Source organism: Coturnix japonica, chromosome 15 (genome assembly GCF_054131305.1).
Source record: "Coturnix japonica strain WE chromosome 15, WE-NBRP24, whole genome shotgun sequence".
NCBI lineage: Eukaryota > Metazoa > Chordata > Aves > Galliformes > Phasianidae > Coturnix > Coturnix japonica.
Window position 1 is genome coordinate 14,596,230 of NC_140677.1, and position 19,831 is coordinate 14,616,060.

Consider the following 19,831-nt stretch of genomic DNA (forward strand, 5'->3'; position numbering starts at 1 on the left):
TCCTGGAAACCCATCTGACAAGGCAGGCATGGAAACCACTTCCCAGGTTTACAAGGCTTAACATTTATTCTTCAGCATGCAAAAATATAGATTTTTTGGTCTTTGGTCTGAAGTGTGTTTAGAAATAAGAGAGGCTTTAGTAGTAGATCAGTCTTTTTGCCCACCAGAACTGAAATGGTATTGAAGTAGTGGAATACGAGCCCATATGGAAATTTTGCTTCATTTAACCAGAAATCACAGAACCACAGATAGGTTTTAGTCTTTGTAGTTACCATCTACTAAATGTCCAGCCCAGCAATCCTTTGCGCAATAGAAGTGATAATAGAAGCTGCTAAATTGTTGGAGTTTTTTAAATAACCAATGTGTTTTTGGGAATGAGTATCTACTCATATTAAAATGACACTAGTGCATTATAGAGATGATACCATTACTTCTCATTTGGTTACCTCGTTCTTAATGTTTAGGATATATCACTTCTGAAAGTAGATTTAGACATTTGTTTAAATAAGCAGATGTTGACACTTTTAAGACACATCCTTTCAGAAAACGATCGTTTCTTGGTTCCAGATTACTTAGTTGGAATTGCCTTCTGTGTGTCGTATTCCTAATTGCAATTATGTGCCCATATGGAGAAAATTAGAGTTGTCTAGTCAAAAGGAGACTATTTCTATGAATCTAAATTAGCCAGGAGGACCAGTAAGTACCACACAAGTGCTGGCCAAGTAAAATAAGGCTATTTAGTTGTTCTTTTTATGTGCTTTGGAAAGCAATCTGTTCAAAAGCAGAAGCTTTGCAAAAACTACTCTTAGTGTGTGTATATATATATATCTAAAAAGAGTTGACATAACTATGACACCTCCTTTATTGTGGTTTTATACAGAACGCATTAAATGGAGATGGGGTAAGGGAAGTGCAGTGTGACTCATGTAGGACAAGTTCAAACTCAGCCAGTTTCTTGGATTTAGTATAAATATTTATGGCATTGAAGGGGATTTATTTTTTTTTTAATATTCTTCCTTGTGCTCAAGATCTTTTAGATGTCCTCCTCAGACATCTGGTGTGCATTGCTGCTTGTTTAACCCCCACCCTTCAGTTTTCATGCTGTGGCATCTCAGAGAGCTATCGCAGTCACTCTGTGGTCGGCATAAATTAAATCTCACAGAGGCAGCTGGGAGGATGCTGACGTGCACACTTTTCCTGCTGAATGCTCTAAAACTGGTGGCTGCAGTTAAAGAGGTGAACACTTGGCTCTTGTCTTGCTGTAGGCACCATACTGAGCTATTTACCAAAGGTGTCAAAAATAGGAATTCCAGCATTGGCAATGATACTTCCTGATTATTGACTCGTTTCTGTCTCTAAGAAAAAAGCTTCTATTTTCTGTGTTTTTTGTAACAAATTTAGCTTATCAGTTAAAAATAAAGTTCTCTTCCTTTCAATACTAAATACTTCCTTGTTAGTAATGGCTCCACTGATGCTGGATTATATTATATCAGTTTTATATCGTCTTCACAAGGTGAGCAGGGGATAAGAAACTTCAGTTAACTGTGGCTATGCAACACAAGGCTCAGCAGAAGACAGGCTGATGACCATTTGTGACCTTCCAAACCTTTAAATTAATACACTGTCTTGCTACCCCTGAAGTGGCTGCTTGGTTCCATTTAATATGGTCACCGTTGCATTTAATAGAGTGTATACTTAATTATGGGCAGGACTTCTCTAATGTGAGATGGAAGGTAGTGATGTATGGAAATGTTCAGCATGTACATAATTCAGGTAAATAGGGAAGGATTTATTAGATAATTAACTAGGGAATGATACTCATATTAATATACTGAGAAATTTAATGTCTGGATCTGGTGTAGGTAGCATCATATGAGTGATGGGGTGCAAACTTGACAACTGATGGTCTTGTTACCTTCTTTTTATCAGCCCATCTATGTGATTTTTTTTTCCAGTATTTTGTCAGGAATTATAATTGCCTTCTGCAGCTTGAAATAAATAAATGAGGAGCCTGTAGTTAAATTAATCAAAAGGGAGACTCAGCTAAAGACAAGGGCTGCTCCAAAAGTAATGACTCCAATTTTATGATGCTGGCCCACAACTTCAAAGGTGGATGTTGGTGCAGGTGGATGTTGGATAGCAGTAGAGAGGGAGCCTTCCTGCCACTAATCCACAACATTTTGTTGCTGTGAGACAGATGGAGCAGAGGAGCAGTCTGATAAACTGACATCTGATGTGGAAGGTGACTGCATTGAAAAATGGCATTTTGTAGCTGAGATTTTGTTCTGACAGATAGCGTTACTGTGCTCTTTGTATCTGTTGTAATGTGTATGGAATTGAATGGAAGGCATTACCTTCAGAGAGACATGTGTACATTTACAGAGAGAAAGATGAAGCCCTGCTTATAGATATTTGTGAAGTAGTGTGTAACTTCAGTACTTGCCACCCATTCCAGTCTCTCAAGTGTAAAGATAACTTAAAAAACATGACTTTGTGCATGTCCTGCTGCTCCAAGTGTCCTGGAATACCAGCCTTCAGTGCCTAGAAGTCTGTGAGAAAGGCTGTCCAGTCAGCATGTAATTGCTGGGCAGCAAATGCAATCCCTGCCTCCATCTTAGCTTTCCCTTGGAGAGAACATTTATTATGAGTAACCCTGCAGCTCGGCTCCATCGATGATCCTTTTTTTGAAATAAACAGGTCAGCTCCGATTTAGATTGTGTTCCTTTCTGTTCCTTGGTGTCAGAGGATTGTCTTCCCTTTTGGCTCTCTGAGCATGACCACCTCTATTGACCTCAGTCACCATCTAGTAGTACTGACTATTGTAGTGGGTAGGAGCAGAGCAGTGCTTCAGATCCTGTTTCCTATGTCCTTTTGAGAAGTAAATGAAATAATTGTGTTCTCTGGTACCACGTTTTTAACAACTGACTCTTCTATGGGAAGAAAAGTTTTCAAGCTGTGGTACTCTGTGGTTACCTAAAATGTTTCTGTGGAGCTCTTCATTTTGGGGTGCAGTTTTGTTTTGTTTTATTTTTCCATTAAATTACTTACCTTAATTACATGTCATGGACACAAGATTAAAAACTGTTCTGTCAGAAGATATTGTATCATTTTCCCTAATAGTGAACCATGTGGATTTGCTTGTTTCAGAGGGATATCCGCAAAGAAAGAGCAGTAATGGGTGGGATTTTGTATGAGCTTTTCTTTATAACAGCTCGACTACTTTCAGAGAAACTATATGGCATCCTTTTTTCTCCATCCCATGAGTCACTCTGCGCTCCAGGCTCCTCTAGAAGATGAAGCCTTTGCAAGTCTTCAGTTATTAAAACTGCATATGAGCCACATTTAAGTAAAACTACTGCATTATGTCTCAGAATAACACAAAGCCAATGAGTTGAAGATCTATATTTGTCAGCTTATGATGAATATGATAAATCCCTTGTCTTCTAACAGCAGAGACGCTGGCTGTGGCATAGCTCAGCCTACTGAGCAACTACCACTCATTGCAGTAAAACTCTGAACACAGGAAACTGGCAAACTGACATGTTCCTCTTTTTTTTTCTTAGCATATCAGAAGGCTGTATCTTTTTTTATCCCAATGGCTCATATAGTTTGCAGCTGGATTCAGAATGCTTAACTGCCCAGTCCAGTTGTCTTTTCTCTCTTTCCCTTTGTAGAAGGGATTTTGGAGTCCATTTTGAAAGACAAAGAGATATTGTTCCATACAGTGGATTCTTTGTGGGGATGGGTTGGAATTGTTCTGATTCTGTAGATTACAGTCTGCAGTATTCTATCCAGCTTATTTGAAGGGGCTCTGTGTTCCTTGAATATGCAAGCCTGTTTCAGACAGGCTACAATAACCTAGCAGAAAACCAAAACAGAAACTGAAGTTTTAGTTTCTCTCACTAAGGGTGTCACATTAGTTAGGAAGGGATTACCTTGTTGGTGACCATGAGGGCAGAAGCAGCTCCTAGTCATGTGTCTGTCCACATACATGTGAATATGGCATCTCCTCCAGTCCCATCTCCTGTCCTGTGGCAGCAGCAGCTTCTGGCATTTGGTTGTTTGGCCACTTGCCATATGAGAAAAATGCAGTTGCCCAGACTTCTTTGATTTTTATGGCTTTTTTTCTTTTCTTTCCATTCCAAGGTCACTTGTATGTTACAAATGGGAATCCAGTCTGGGAACTTATCACTTGAGGGTGTTGCACATAAGCCGTAACCTTGCTTTTCTCTAAATTTTTTCTGGAGGGAGCCATCCATACGTGATGCATGCCTTTTATTAGCATATTTTGAATGTATTTGCTCATGTGTTTTTATTGTATAGATACAATATGCCCTCTTTTTTACGTTATTCTACCTTCCAGTTAGCAAAGAAGAACATGAGAAAATGTGTTTGGAGTATGCTTGTAATAAGCTACTACACAATCTCGCAGTGTGCCTAGAGGGTATATCTACTCTTCAATTTTAATACATGGGAAGTATGTTCATATTTTTTACTTTTGCTGAATAGCTTTTGTCTCAAAGAGTCATGAAAGAAACAGTGTATGAGTTATTGGATGCAATATGCCTATGTTACAAGTAAACATTCATACCTGCAAAATGTTTGCTGTGGAATATATTGACTGTGTTTGTATCCATAAGAGATGCCCAATAGTCTGGAGTTCAGTTTTTGTTAGAGGGTCATGTCTGTCTTAGCATTGCTGAGGAGTTTTGTGAAAACCAAAGTGCACAATCTGTTGAGAAACCATATCGAATTCTTGTATTCTGTTCTGAAATGTATTCAGTCAATCAACATATTTTAAGTAGGGCAGAATAGTGGGAAAGTTTGTATGTGCAAGCAGAGTCTATCTATCTGTAGGTCTACCTGAAAGTTGTGCCTCCTATTTATTTCCACAGAGATTACAAAGAGCACAGTAACACTATCTGATAAAGCAAATTCTCAGCTTCAAATTGCAGTTTTGAACATAGTCATCACCATTAGCTCTATGTTTTTATCTGTCTCATGGGAACAAAATATCATGGAATACTGGGGGGGGGGAGGTTGTTGTGGGCCATCATCATAAAATAGGAGGCATCACTTTTGGAGCAGCCCTCCTAGCTATGCCAGACTGAAATATGCTGAGGAAACTGTTTTGCTTCAGACCTGAGTATCTATCTTGCTGTCTGCTAGAATAGGCAGCATCTAAGAAAATAAAAGATGTGCACTGGGGTGGGAGGTTAACAAATGTTTTCTGTCTGCTCAAGAAGAGCTATTTAAATCTGTGCTTTCTTTATCTTTCTTTGCCAGTGTGTGTGCAAATACATTGCTATGAGGTATAATTTAGAATGTTGAAATACTGCTTAAGTATCTGATCTAACATTTTTTTTTTCTGTTGTGATCTTGCTGTGACTTCAATTTGCATTTGAAATAGATAGCAGATCTTTTAGCTTTGATTGTTTCTGCTGAAAGACAGACTAGTCTTTGATCTGTTTAGCGTTCCTGTCTTTTATATTATACAATAAGTCATTGAGCTGAGTGACGAAAGAAAGAACACCTAGATCTGGAAGCTAACCATTATATTGGCAAGCAGCGTCTTCAACATGTTGATATACGGTTCTATTTCATTCACAATTTTTTACTGACAGTATTTTACATTACTCTTTTATTAAAATCATACTTGAACAAAAGTCTTTTCATCAGGCAACTTTTAAAATGTGTATCAAAAATATGTGAGAGAATGCTCTGTAACAGTTTTTCAAACCAACTAAAAGAAACTGAATTCTGATGATTGGTTTACTATTTGAACTGTATGTGGTAGTAGCTTTAATTTCATAATCTGGACTTGTTTTATGTTAGGAATTACTGTGCCTGTCAGGACTGGCTGTTTCTCATGTTCACAGGTGTATTTGCCCCAGTAAGTGCTGCAGTGAGGGTACACAGTGAAAATAACTGTGTCCTACCTACAGCCACCAAGGCTGTTCACCTCCCTGACCCGTAATCATTAGAATTATAAACTCCAGGAGGAGAAAACATTGTTAAGCATGGGAAGTAACCTGAATGAGTGAATTTCAGTATTATTTTACATGAGTGTGTTGTAGGGATACACCAAAGCCTCTTACAGTGCTTATGATGCTCTGTGTTTTTCTGGGGAATTAAATGGATTGTGCATCTTTCTGCTGACCAGTAAATACTAAACATTTTCTATACGTGTACAGGAGGTGAAAATTTAAATGATGCATTTCCCTTTTGTCTTCCTCTCTCTTTTATTCTCTCCCTTGTTTGCTCTTGCTTTCATACTGAGGTCAGTGCTGTTCAGTACGGCCGGGTGGCTCAAGTACAGTGCCATGCAAAGGCATGAGCTTGGTCTTACTTGGTGGTTCTAGTTAGCAAGGCAGCTTATCATTCTTTTATGTATGAGCCCCTGTAATGCATTGAGCAAACATAAAATGATAACTTGTGTTAACTTTTAGTGCCTCTCTAATTGTCTTTAAATGTTTGATAGAGCTTTTTCCCAGGAGAGCTGGCAGAAAAGCCAAGGAAGGAGTTTTCTTTGGGATCAGCATTGCTTTCTGAGCTCAAAAATAAAAACAACAAAAAAGAGTCAAACCAAGGGAAATCTTATTTTGACATTGATGGAAACAAGACCTTATTGGTACTGTTTATTTGGAGATGGGTGTAATGCGTTGATTTCCTTTAAATCTTGCCTAGCAGATAATTAAAATCCTTTTTTTAGCCATAGCTTACATGAATTCGAGCACTCCAAGCAGAGGAAAGGAAGATCTTACAAGCAGCCAGCTGAGAGAGGTGCTGCAGGAGTTTACTGTTGGGCCATTATCCAAAAGGGAGATCTTCAGAGTTCTCAAATAGTCTTGTGCTCTACAATCAGATATAAACCTGAATTCATTGTTGTGTTGGAACTCAATGCAGTCCCACAGTCACAGTTGCTGAGGTGTGAAAATTGAAATTTGACAGAGGAAATAGCATGCTTGAGGTTTGCTGATATGACACTACAGAGCTCTGCCAGACTGAAGCACTAAAATCTGCTCCAGCCTGCCTTCTTTCTGGCTTATCTGCTGTCCTTCCCCTTTTCCATTCCATCAATTTACTACTGACTTACAAAGATACATTTTTACAGTTAATTTTTGTTTTTACTTACAACTAGAAGTGTATTAGAAGGAGCTGCTCGCAGTCAGTACCTGGTTAGCAGAGCGAAGAGAATGTTACAGCCTTAGTTTCTGTGGTCAGCAAAGTGCTTTTTCTTTACTTGTATTTATGAATTAGTTTGTAGAACTGAATCAACTGTCCATATAGGTCTTTATGAGCAGAGAGTATGTCTGTGCTATTTCATATAGCTGCGCTGTTACAGTATCACAAGAATGTAAGTTGGTGTAATCAGTTTCTCACAGTATGTTTGAAGGCACAGCGACAGGTTTTGGGGTCTGTTCTGCCATTCTGGCACAACTGGTTGTTTTGTATTTATTGTTTTATATAGTGCAGCATTTGGAAGCTCTGTTAAGTTGAAATCTGCGTTAGCCTGTGCTGCTCAGCTGTGATGAACAAAGGATCCTCAAGCAATCATTCCCGTGCTCCACAAGTGATCTTGCTGTACCTGAACTCTGGCTCCTTTCCCAGTGCAGTCTTTTGGATGAGAGAGGAGGAAAAAGTGGGTGGAGGTGATTGAATGCAGAGGTCACTGTTTTATGTTCTTACTTGCGACGTCAAATGTAACGTGTCCCTCATTGGCAGGCATGGTCAGATAGAGGAGCCAGAACAGAACAGTCAGTTTAATCTCTGTATTCTGTTTTTGGCCATGGGTTTTCTGGCATATGTATCTCTGCACAGTGGTAGCCAGAGCGCAGTTCCAGGAGTAAGTGCTTTTCATATGTTTTGTAAGCTGATGAGCGCAGGCTTTTGCCAATTTTTCTGTAAATGTGTATGTGATTCTTTTGTTTCCTAAATAAGCTTTTTGTCATCCTGCAAGAAAGTCAGTAAAATGTGTGTCAGAGATGTGAATTAGTAAGTTTGCTGCTGAAAGAAATCTGTCAGCTGTAATAAGGAATATTTCCAAGATATGGCTTCATAACAGTGTTTTATGATTCAGTTGTTCTCATTAATATTTAATTTTCTTGTTGTTCTTGTAGTTTGTTATTTCATTGTGCTCTCAGGTGGGCCTGGTTTTATATACTGCAAAGCAAGTGAATGCTACTATAACTTCTTTTGCAGCCTTTGACAGTGTGCTTCTCCTTATTAATTCTTATTTAAGCTAAGTCATTGTATCAAGCTATGACTTAGCCATCCAGAAGTAGTGATACAAAGACTTTCTTGTTTACATCAGGTTGTAGAAATGTCCAGCGGTTAAATAAATAACCTAAGCAGTCACAAATGATATTATCTTCTATCATAAAACAAAGATCTACTGCTGAGATGTCTGAATGTTTTAATTGGTTTTTCTGTGGCCATGCATGTGAAGGAACTTTGCCTTAAGTTATGATCTTTTAAGAGCTTAGTCTGAATATTTTGCACAGATTAAATTTTTGGGGAACTTCATCATTTCAAAGATACCACATTGTATGCAGTGTATAAGTAATACCTAATGTAGGCACTTGACAGCATCAGCATGTTAATTTGCTGGCACAACGTGTTGATTCTTAGTGGTTTTGATAACTTGTTTTGATAACTGATTAAATTGAGCAATACTGCAGTGACTTCACCGCTTGACATTTAGTATCTCAAATCAGTGGTTTTTGGCCACGGTTTGGAATTGTAATGTCATTTGTCTCAATTCATGTTGACACGGACATTTGTGTTAGAGGTAGTAGAAGGAAACATGCGACAGTTTATAAATCCATTCCTGTTGGTTTTCAGTTTAAACTTCATCTTCTGTAGCTTTGCCTTCACATACACATAGTTTTTGTGAATGTCCTGGCACTTCAGCTGAAATATTTCATGTGTGATGAGGGCTAGATTTTGGACCAGAAGGTAAAACTGGCCCTGAAGACCTTCATGTAGTATTGATTCCTGGGAATGTCTGACCCTGGGAACATGAACCAGCTCCTTTTGTTAATGAGTTTGTCTGCATGAAGATATTGGAAAAATTAATTAAAGGTGTAATGCACGTTAATTAAAGTCTGTTAAACACTCATGCCCATGATTTTATTAATTACTAGAGTGGCCTGAGGTCATGGTAATTCAGTTCAAGCTCTTAAAGGTGAAGACTTGTTGATACAGAACGGAAGGCTTTTTTCTGAAGTTAGCAAGTGTGTCAGCAATGTATCCTTGTGAACAAATCTGTGTCTCAGATGCAGAACAGAAAAGTGAAACGGGCAAAGGCAGCGCTTAGATTTTCTGTCAAGGAGTAAGGTCTGTGTCATGTCAGTCTTCAGCTGGAGAGATGAAGCCTTTCATTTCTGGATCGTAATTAATGCACAGATTTTATGGATTAACAGTAGCCAGCGGGAAGAGGAAACTGGGAGGGGGGATAGGATGTGATAGCCATGTCTTAGTGCAGAGCTGCCAGGTCAGAGAGGAAGGAAGTTAGCTGCCAAAATAGGGTATATCTTTTTGTTTTTATCCAATCGTTGGTAACTCCTGGAGTTCTCAGGCATATTTTAAGACTCCTCTGGTGTCTCGCTGTCAAATCCACACTTGTGAAAACATGGCTTTTGCTGTTGTGATGTTTGTATTGCATGAGCGTTTCGGTAGGGACTCAGATACTGCTGACTGAACTGCAAGAGAAACAAAAATCATGTTAAAGATCCAACGATCGTGGTGGTGCTTATGTCCAAAAAGAGACATGCTGTTTTTACAAATGTTTCCTTTGCTTGTGTTAGTTTGAATCACTTGCAGTTTAGGCTGCTAAGTGGTTAACATAAAGAACGTTCTTGCTGACTGCATTAACTTTTGTTGAGTGAGTGTGCTACTGCAGTGCTGGCATATAGGCAGACGCTACGTCACATTGTTATCTGAGTTTTGCTTGTCTGTGTTTTATCGTGTTGCCTAACAGTTTTAATTAAAAAAAAAAAAAAAAAGACTAAGACTGGTATGAACAGTTGTACATAGATCTATCAGAAAGCAGCAGATCAAGAGTGTCTCGCACCAGCTGCTTACTGAAACAAAGGGAAGTATTATGGGAGGCACAATAAATGTGTTTGCTGTCCATGCTTTCAATCGCAGTGCAGACACAAGCCTTCACAGTAATGAATTTTGAAGACTGGAGCTTATTCTTGAGGAATTTTATAAAACAGAGTTGTTTTATCAGAGTGTTTTCTTGCCAGTTGTGTGGTGTGAGTCTGGTTACCATGGAGTGTGGTCAGCTGGGGGAGACAAATGCAGTCAGCAAACCAGCGCCTTGTGTCATAGGCACTGCTGTGGTTTCTCCCTCTCTGGTTTAAATTCAGATTTGGGAAGGAGTAAAGTGGTGGGGAAAGAAGACACCTTCTATTTAAATATAAAGCAGTTTTAACCCTAATCAAAATTATAAGCCATGAGCATGCAATTTATCCCTATATACAATGGAGGGATATTTTTTCTCTTAATCTTACCCTGCTATCTGGACTTCTGCCTGGCATTGTTCCCTGCTTGCCTTGTGCCTGTTGGGTGCTGGCCACGTGGCTCAGCCTGGAGGAGATGCTTGGTGTCTTCCTACCTGTCCTGCAGACTGAAGGTGATCATAGGTGACTGAATTGATCAGATCTGTCTTTTGACGTAGTATAAAACTTTTTATCAAAGAGAAGTGAGAGATTCCTCTTTAAGAGAAACCAAGTATGATGTGGTTTACTTCTAAAGTTTGTGTCAGAACATGATCGATACCTACTCAAAACATAAGGGCTGAACTGCAAATACAGGAACTGAGGGGAAGATTATTTCAGATGAGAGGTCTTTTGATAACAGCTCTGTGTGACATTACAGTGGCAGGGGGAGGGGTGCTTCCCAAAGGGTGCTTTGGTCCTTTCATAGAGGAGGGGTTTGGATTTCTGTCTCAGAGCATCTGCAGTAGGACAGTTTTTACTATTTAGAGCTGAGATGGAAAGTTCCAATTTAAATCTGGTGCCAGAGTCTTTTATAGAAATCATGACTTGTGGTGTATTATAGGTCAGTGTATATTTGCTAGTTTATATTATGCTGACAAAATTGGCAAAATGCTTATTTTTACTGGTAAACATTCAGGAGGTTTTCTCCTCACTCCTCCTTTTTCCAACAAAATAGTGTTTGTTTTGTGTGGAATTAGGTCAACGTTTTATAAATCGTCTGCCTCAGCGATGATGTGAAAATGTGTGGTGGCACACAAAGATTTCTATTCTCAGCTACTTTGGGACTGCAGATGAAGTTAACTTTATCCTAATTTTAGTTTTGGAAATTACGGCCGCGTAGAAAACAAAACACTTCTGGCAGTGTAGGAAAAATACAACTTTGAAACTCTAGCAAGAGTAGCTGTATATAGGGGTATTGCCAGAATAGGTGACCCTGATTAATTTAGCTCCTCCTCAAACCCCTTTCAAAGCCTCAAGTGCTTTTTCAAATGTCTTTAAGTCCCTATGAGATCTAAATACAACCCATGGCTGTAAGGATGGTGAGTTCCAGTACAGTCTGTAACCGTAGGCAGAATGCAGCGCTGTGCTTCAGGCCCTGTGTTCAGTGAGACAGTTAATTGAAAGGGGAAGAGCACTGTGGTCACATTTTAATGTATGCATAGTAACATTGCATGAGTGTGTTTCTATGCAAGCTGATTGTATCGCTTCTGGAATTGTTTATACGTAACTGCCACATTCTGAGTGGCATTTTCTGTGCTATCAGAAAATATATAGAATTTACCAAGTACTGAGTACCACCGGTCTGTATTGTGGGGAAAAAAATGCCTTTCTTAGAATTGAAGTTGTATGATTCTTCCATTGAAAATGTATGTTCTGTTGTATAATGTAGTTTGAAAGTATAGTTGTCCCTAATTTTTACCTCACATAGTTATATACCAGACAAGCTTGTTTTGGACAGCTTTTCATAAAGAGAATAACTTGAGAATTTCAATGTTTATTCAGCTTTACATCTTGAATATTTGGCATAAATGTGTACCTGGAATTTATACCACAACCATAAGGAAAGGAACAAAGCCTATTCCATTGCAAATAGTCATGCTTTGCAGGATGAGGTAATGAAAGTTCAATGCTGGAATGGCAGCTTGTACGAAGGAATGCTTCTGAATATAAATGCTGTTAGAAAGACTTGTTAGTTCAACCTTTCAGATCATCTGGGGTGAGCTGACCCCTCTTATATTACCTTTTCTCAACTGTTGCTTTGTTCATGCATGAAACACTAAGGTATGGCTTCTAATACCTTGTTTATCTTATAACCATGTTTAAATGTGCCTTTGCACACCTGACATCTGTTTGGGAATTTTGTTTGCAAGCTTTTTATTTTTTTTAAAAAACACTGTGTTCTATCTTATTTTCCCTGTTGTGTTCATCACTTGTCTTTTTCCTATAGGTGAAGCAGCTTTAAGAGGTGAGCCCAGAATGCAGTCTCTCCCAGTATCCTCTGCTCTAACCAACCATCGGACAGGCCCTCCTCCGATCAGCCCCAATAAGAGAAAGCTCAGCATGGACCAAGGGGATGATGAGATAGACTGTGAAAATGAACATGTTTCTAAAATGAGTCGAATGTTCAATCCACATCTGTAAGTGTCTTGCTTTTATTATTCCTGTTTCACAGAATGTAGTGCTGTCCTCTTCATCTCTATGTGTGCTAAAATCATACTGTGTCTAAATCTTCCTGGTAGATCTTGCCTTTGTTCCAGATTGCATGGAAATTCTGCACAAAAGCTGATGCGATTAGATGAGCGATGACCTGTTTGGTTTGCGTACAACAAAGCAACAGGAATTAGCTTAACTTTGTAACAAAATGCATACACTAACCTTGCAGTCTCTAAAGCACTGTTCATGTGTTCTTTGTAATTTGCTCTGTTTCACTTCCCCGGATTCTGAGCTATCTGTACTCTGGGGGTGGGGTAGCAGGAGGAGGAGAAACAGAAGTGGTTTGCATTTTTCAGAGGCCAGGAGACTGTGAGCCAGCTGCTCTGTAGTCTGCCTTGACAACTGGGCAAGCTGCAGTTGTTGCTAAACATTACTTGGGTGATTGCACTCCAGCTCTGACAGTCAGATGTGGAATTTTTCATACAGGTAAGGTGCTGATAAGTTAGGTGCACGTGTTGGGTAATTATCAAATGCCATTCTTGCTGTGTGCATTCCTAGCAATGCAGGTCTGGTTGGCATGAAGTACAGGCTTAGAGAATTCCTTTCATTCTTGACTGGAGGAAGTGTTTGGAGCAGTTCAGCAGTCCAGGGCAGCCTGATAGCTGAGTGCCGTTCCCTGCTGCCTCAGCTCTTGCAGCCTCTGCATTCCTTGCATTCCACTCTGCTGTGGACTGTTGTGTTCAGTCGTAAGATGCGGACTGAGGTATTTATCCTCAAATAAATCACCATAGTGTTAGTCAGAGGCTGGGCCTGTAGTCTGCAGTCTTGGAATTTGTTACGAATCAGGAATCCAGCACTGAAGTAATGCAAAACAATAAAAGCTCACAGGCAGAGGGAGACTTCTCATTTACAACATACCTTCTCACTCCTAAAAACTTAACTATTTATAGCCTTTCCCTGGCGCTGAAAATGGTGGTACTGGAAAGAACTGCATGCTCTGCTTCTGTGGCATACATACATGACACATCTGAAGAATTTTATGGCATTTTTGAATTATTATGTAACTTTGTGGGAAAAGGTGCGATTTGTAAAAATTCATATGCTAGTGATGAAATAAAACACAGCTGGCAGTTACGTACGTTATAACACTTTATACAGTGGAGACTATAAAAATAATGAAGTCTGAACCAACAGGCTCATATGCAACCAGCATTCAAAATGAAAGATGCAGGCAGTTACTCCACGTGATCCTACAGATACAGTCTTTCCTATTATGGTACATTTTTATTCAATGCATTCTTTTTGTATGTGAAAGGCAAATCTTCTGCTAGTGAAAATCACTGGTTGTGTCTGCCTAGAGACTTAGGGACTTAATCTGTTTCAGTTAAAGTTTCTACTGGATATGAATCATGATCTAACATAATACTTTTTCATTCTAATGTAACAGTTCAAGTGGATTATTCAAACTTTACAGAACTGTCCTAAAATATTTTGGGTATGAGAAACGACCTGTAGAAACTTGATTTGTTTGCACTGACGAAAAGGCAGTAAATGTGGAGGAAGTAGTATTTTATGGAGCATGGTAACGGTGTTTCCATTAGTACTGACTTGGAGCTTCTAGAAGTTCAGTTTTGATAATATTCAATTTGAAGAAGTAAATTCATGAGAATTGTCCTTGTTACTGATACAGTGTGACAGCAAATACATACTTGTGACTTGGACTATAAGGGTGAGGTTTAGTGTTTGTAGTTTGAGCTTTTCAGGTTTCAGTGCCCTGAACACACGGGAGGAGGTTGCTGGTGATACAGAAATTGTTCAGTCAATATCACACACATCTTCGACACACAGCAGTGTTTAAATCTCTGCTCCTCTGGCTAAATGTCTTCAGTTATTCTAACTGTCCAGAACGGACAGATCTTGTTCATCTGGAAGTCTGTGCTTGGAAAGCAGTAGGTTTACAACCACAAGCATCTCTTGTTCAGACATCTGGGTCTTTGTGATCATCTTGGTAGAACTGTGAAGCAATTGAATATTCATCCTCTTACCAGCAGCATATTGTGAGTGGAAATGTAATTCAATAAGATGAGAATTGGGCACTGTGGTTCATTACAAAGAGCAGAACTTTTGTTAGCAGTGTGATGTTAACTCTTAGAAGCACTGTGCATCGATGGGAATGAATCCACATCCGTGCTTTGGATATTCTGTTAAAAATTAAGCAATTCCAGCCTTTTGTTCTGGAATAGAATGCTTGGAGATAATCCTTGCTCAGCTGTAGTTCCCAAATGTATCTTTCAGATGAAGTTCATTCCGGGCTGTACTCAGGTATGTTTTCTTTTATCGTGACAAAATACAACTAGTGGAGTAGAGAGCTTGAAGTACAGTGAATTGTATGCCCTGGCAATTCTATTGTGCTTCTAAAATTCCTGTGCCAAGAAGAAATTTAGGGAAGACTTTTGTTTTTCAGGGGAGATAATTCTCAGCTTAAGGATAAAAAGAAAAATATACCTGAAACCTTGCAGAAAGATTGTTAGATCTGTCCTTCATCGCAGCTTGCTGACTGTATTTGTACAGCTTTGTTGTGGAAATGACACCCACAAACTTCTCACTTGATAAAAACCATACTTCCACCTCCCGTTAAAACCTAGGCACTGGGGTACAAAATCCCTTTGTGTGCATTTCACGCTTCCTTGTACGTCTCTCAAATGCTTTACTCAAAATGCACTCACTGAAGCATAGTCGTACTTAAGTAAAATGTGCTTTGTGTACTGAGTTTTCTGATGCTCTGTAAAGCAGCAGTGAGTTTATTTTAAGCCTCACGTTGGAACATGCCTTTGTTCTCCTGTGACTTCTCTAAATTCACCTCGATTTAGAGGAGAGTCATTAGGAATTTGATTGGTAAGGGGTTGGAGCTATAGCAGGCTTTCTTAGCAAATGAGGTCTCTTTATTGCCATTCCAAGGTGTATTTAGCACTTCATGGCAATTCCTGTATGAAATGATCTGTATCTGGGCATTGTTATGTAGGTGGAGTGCGAATGAAGCGTGTTGTACCTTTAAGTAAAGGTCTCAGGCCTGACCTATGTTATGTGGGTTTCTTGTTTGTCAGGCTGGAGGCATTTTCTCATTTTCACAGTTCAGCTGAAAACAAAGGCCTCCTTATCCTTGCAGGGAGCTCTTAAGAGCTGACATCAGCCTTTTCCCAGCAGGCATCATTTCTGCCTTAAGAGTCCTTGCAGGGAACTGAGAAGTCCGATAGCAGTTTCTTCTCATGGCATTTTGTTTGCCAAAGAGCAAATCAAATCCGTAAATGCCAAGAGCACAGAAATACTCCTTTTTTTCCTTCTTTTTTTTTAACTGTTTGTTTGTTTTTTATGAGGATTGCCACTGGGCTGTTGCTGCTGCTCTGATTTTACTAGGAATGAGAGGGAACAAAACTGTGTTTGGAATGGGGCAGTTATGGGTAATACTTTCTAGCTGTGGTGATTTTAAAAGCAGTTTGCATGCTAGCAAATGGTGGTGCCACATCGCTGTGTTTACAGTTAGAGAGAATTTATGACATGGACATCTTCGAAAGCATTCAGATTTTGAGTTAGTGGTACACGAAACTGCCTGTTTGGATTTCTTTTGGAAGACAGCTGGTATTTTCTCTTTGCTTGTAGACTGTATCAGGCTGAAAGGCAGCATTGTGGTTTGAGGCTGTACAGAGATACAGTGCTGTGAATGGAGCACTTTCCTCTTTGTCTCTTGGCAGCAATTCCCGTATGGCTTGGTGGCATCAGGATTGCAACAAATGTTAATTTCTGTATGAAAACTATTACACTACAAAGATTAGCATACGTTAGGTAGATGTATAAGAATAACGATCTCTTGGTTTGCATGATACATGGTTCGGGTTTCTCTTGTAGTAAAAAAATGATAGATAAAAAGTGATAGAACAGAGGTTCTGATGATCTTTGAGACTCCCATCTATCTGAGCTATCCAGTGGAGTTTGCTCGCTTTAGTTAGTGATGCAGTAGGAGTTACACTGGCGCTACTTCTTTAAAGACTCTTTTTTATCTGCATTTGAAAGTCCAGTACAATTTAGATTAGGCCCAGGGAAATCATTTCAATGACCCCCTGCTCCAGGCAGGGTCAGCTGTGTCCTCTTCAAGCCTGCAGTAGCTCAAGGCAAGGAATTGAGTGAGATCTGAAGCAATCAATAAACCATGTTCATTATTAGAGGAAGGGGCCCCATCACCTCCTTCCCTGCTATTCTCTGGCATCCTCGGGCAGAGGGTACAAGGTTGAAATGCTGTGTAGAGAATCAGATCCCTGTTGTGGCAGAGGCTGGCTGTGGATCCAAGCCAGGCTTAAAGATTTAGAACTGGGCTGTAGAGGTAGAGTGGGAGTTTCAGAAAAGTTTTTTGCTCTTAACTGCCTTTTTCCATAACGGGCTTTATGGGATATTAAGACATGTGCTTACACTGTCATTGTATTGTGACAAATGAGAATAGAAAGAAACAACCTACACACAACTCTGAACACCCAGTGCCTCACATTTGCTTGCAGTTCTTCTAACATGAATGTGCCTTTGAAGTATTTGCAGTTAACCTGGTGTTTGCCGAGAGATTCTGCTGAAGCTGAAGGTCTCTGCACTCCTCGTGCCATTGGCACACTGTGGCTCCGGTTGGTTACAGCAGACAAAGGATTGCTTAGCAGGTTTCAAATTGCTTTTCCAGGTTTTGTCTTTTTTTTTTTTTTTTTTTTTCCTTCTTCTCCTTGAACAATAAACCAAAATTAGTCAGATTTTTCTTAACTACTAATGGAGATCAGTCCATTCATGCTTATTAAATTGCTTCCAACAAATGGACATTAAATGGAGCCTTTAGTGAGTCTCGGTCTGAGTTAATATTTAACACTGAGGTTCACAAACGTTCTTAAGGGGGAATTTCAGAAGAGTCAAATCCCGTTCAGCCCAGGAGGCGATAGCCTAGCACACGTGCAGTGCTTGTTATGGGCAGTTTTGGGCTTGGAATTGGATTAAGGGCATTTGGATTGTGCACAGAAAGATCTGATCTGCCAAAATTTGGTTGTGTGTGTAAGTACTTGGAAAAACCAGGCAGTGTGAGGGCTGTCCACTTGCAAATAGGAAGGTTTTGTGAGCTAGGTCCAGACTTGTTCCTGACTTCCCTTCTTTTGGTAAAGTGGCACAAAACCTCCATGGATGTGGATGTGCCATGAAGCCTTCTGCTGGGTGTGCAGTGCTGTGCATAGCACAGAGCCCTGCTGCTGCCCTGCCATCCCAGGGGGCCCTGCTTCATTCTCACTGATGGGAAATTCTGCATTGCAGAAGTTATATAACTACACAGGGGTGAAAATCAGTGCTGGTCCAACAGCCCGATACCACAAGAGGTAGAAAAGAGCCTGTACCACTGACAAACATACCCGAGCTGTGTATCCCAGCCCATATGGAAACAAGGGCTTAATCTCACCTCTTTTATTTAACCATTTTCCCAGATGTTTCCTGCAGTTTGACAGATGTGCCATTTACTAGAAAGTTGCGCTCTTGAGAATTAGAGTGTTATGGACACAGTTGCTATAGACAATGACTCTGTAAGGGTAAGACTTGGACTGGAACGTTACATTAATTTCTAGTTGAATAAGTGCGTGTTTTTTTTGTTTTTTGTGTTTTTTTTTTTCTTTTTTTCCCGTACTGAAAGCGGCGGCCCGGCCGGTCTCCTTTCATTTTCTCTCCCTCTTCTTTACTACACAAAAAGACGCTCCCAGCTTTAACCCGTTCTCGCGGCGCTGCCGACTCCCTCCCGCATCCCCCCCGTGCTCCGGAGCAGCTCTCGGTGCGGTTCGGCCGCTCTGTCCCGGCTCCCGGCGGGGACTTTTATCGTGACGGGGCGCCGCAGCCGCTCGCCAAGTTCGTGAGGCCCCGGGCGGGCTGAGGGAGGACGCGGCCGCCTTCGCTCTCCCTGGCAATGATTACCCTGAGGTTAGTAGCGGGCCTCGCATGGCGGCCCCGAGCCGCCGCCTCCCGCCCCCGTGGCGGCCCCCGTCGGTCAGGGGGAGACGGAGGGAGAGGAGAGAAAGCTCGGCCATGTGCAAAGCGCTGCTCGCAGCCGTGCTTTACGGTTCTGACATAACCCATCCGGCGCTGTAAACAGGCGGTGAGCTCTCCAGGATTTCTCATTCATGATGTAAATAGTGCCGTGCTGCTCACTGAGCTGTGCTGTGCTGTGTTTCCCGGCCCTACTGTGAGCTGGGGGTGGGCGCCTCTCCGCAGCCATGAGAAAAACTTTCCAAAACATGTGGGAGAAGCCTCAGAGCGCTAATTGCCGCTCCGTGGAGTCTGTAACGTGGTGCAGATGTACCGGCATTGTACATCATATTGCAGTCCCATCGCTCAGTGCAGGTCGTGCCTGTGCTCCCATCGCAGCCTGGTCTGGCCATCACCAGCCCGAGTCCGTGAATCAGTCTTGTAAGCAGGGTGTGAACACAAACCCTGAATGCATTTCCTTGACATTTACATTGTAACTCGATTCTGGCTTAAGGGAGGCTTTAGATGTTGCTGTTGATTGTAGGTTATGATGCCTTTAACTCGACTGCAGGGCACCTGACATTGCTAGGTGTTGGTTTGCTTATCAGCCTCTTACTGTATTGCTGTGAGCAATGAAGCTGCTGGCATCTTTATAGTGCTTCTAGAGATTGTCATAATTCAGATTTTATTAGCAATTATAAACAGTTTCAATAAAGTTTTAATGCAGTATGTGTGTCGCTTTTATAAGACAGCCAGTGAAAAACATTTAAAAATAATAATTCTAAACACTGTTCTTACTGTAGGGGTGCAAAGACTGTTCTGTGAGTATTTCTTTAGTTTCTCAAAGTGAATGAATGCACTTTTCCAGCTTCCCCTGCTTTGCATCAGCTAACATTACATTGCCTATCTGATGGATAGGGACCATCATTCCTAGGCGTTAATGATCCCAGGCCCTTTTTTTTCTGTCTTTCAGGGTTGTTAAAGCTGGGAAACAAATCTCTGTCATCCCACCTCCTGCTGATCTGACACGGTTAATTCCAGCAGTGTGACTTTATTTCCACAGTGGCTTTTGTTGTTCAAGCTCTTCCTAAATAAATTTTCCGTTCTCGTGCTGTTGACATCTTTTACTCTGCAGAGAATCTACT

The 19,831-nt window shown here is 40.6% G+C and overlaps 1 protein-coding gene across 8 annotated transcripts in view; it reads left to right on the top strand.

Annotated features, from left to right (window-relative positions):
- The window catches only part of VGLL4 (vestigial like family member 4), a 69,895-nt gene that overhangs the window by 35,831 nt on the left and 14,233 nt on the right, over nt 1-19,831 (top strand). For 6 of the 8 annotated variants that reach the window (XM_085516967.1, XM_015874787.3, XM_015874785.3 and 3 more), the window contains one exon: nt 12,457-12,646. Coding sequence is in view for 6 of the 8 variants with exons in the window: in XM_015874787.3 (XP_015730273.1) it covers nt 12,457-12,646 (190 nt within the window). In the remaining 2 variants the exon portion in view is untranslated. Of the gene's footprint in view, nt 1-12,456; nt 12,647-13,024; nt 13,149-18,475; nt 18,642-19,831 lie in introns of those variants that run through there. The other 2 variants (XM_015874788.3, XM_015874789.3) reach the window with 2 other exon arrangements.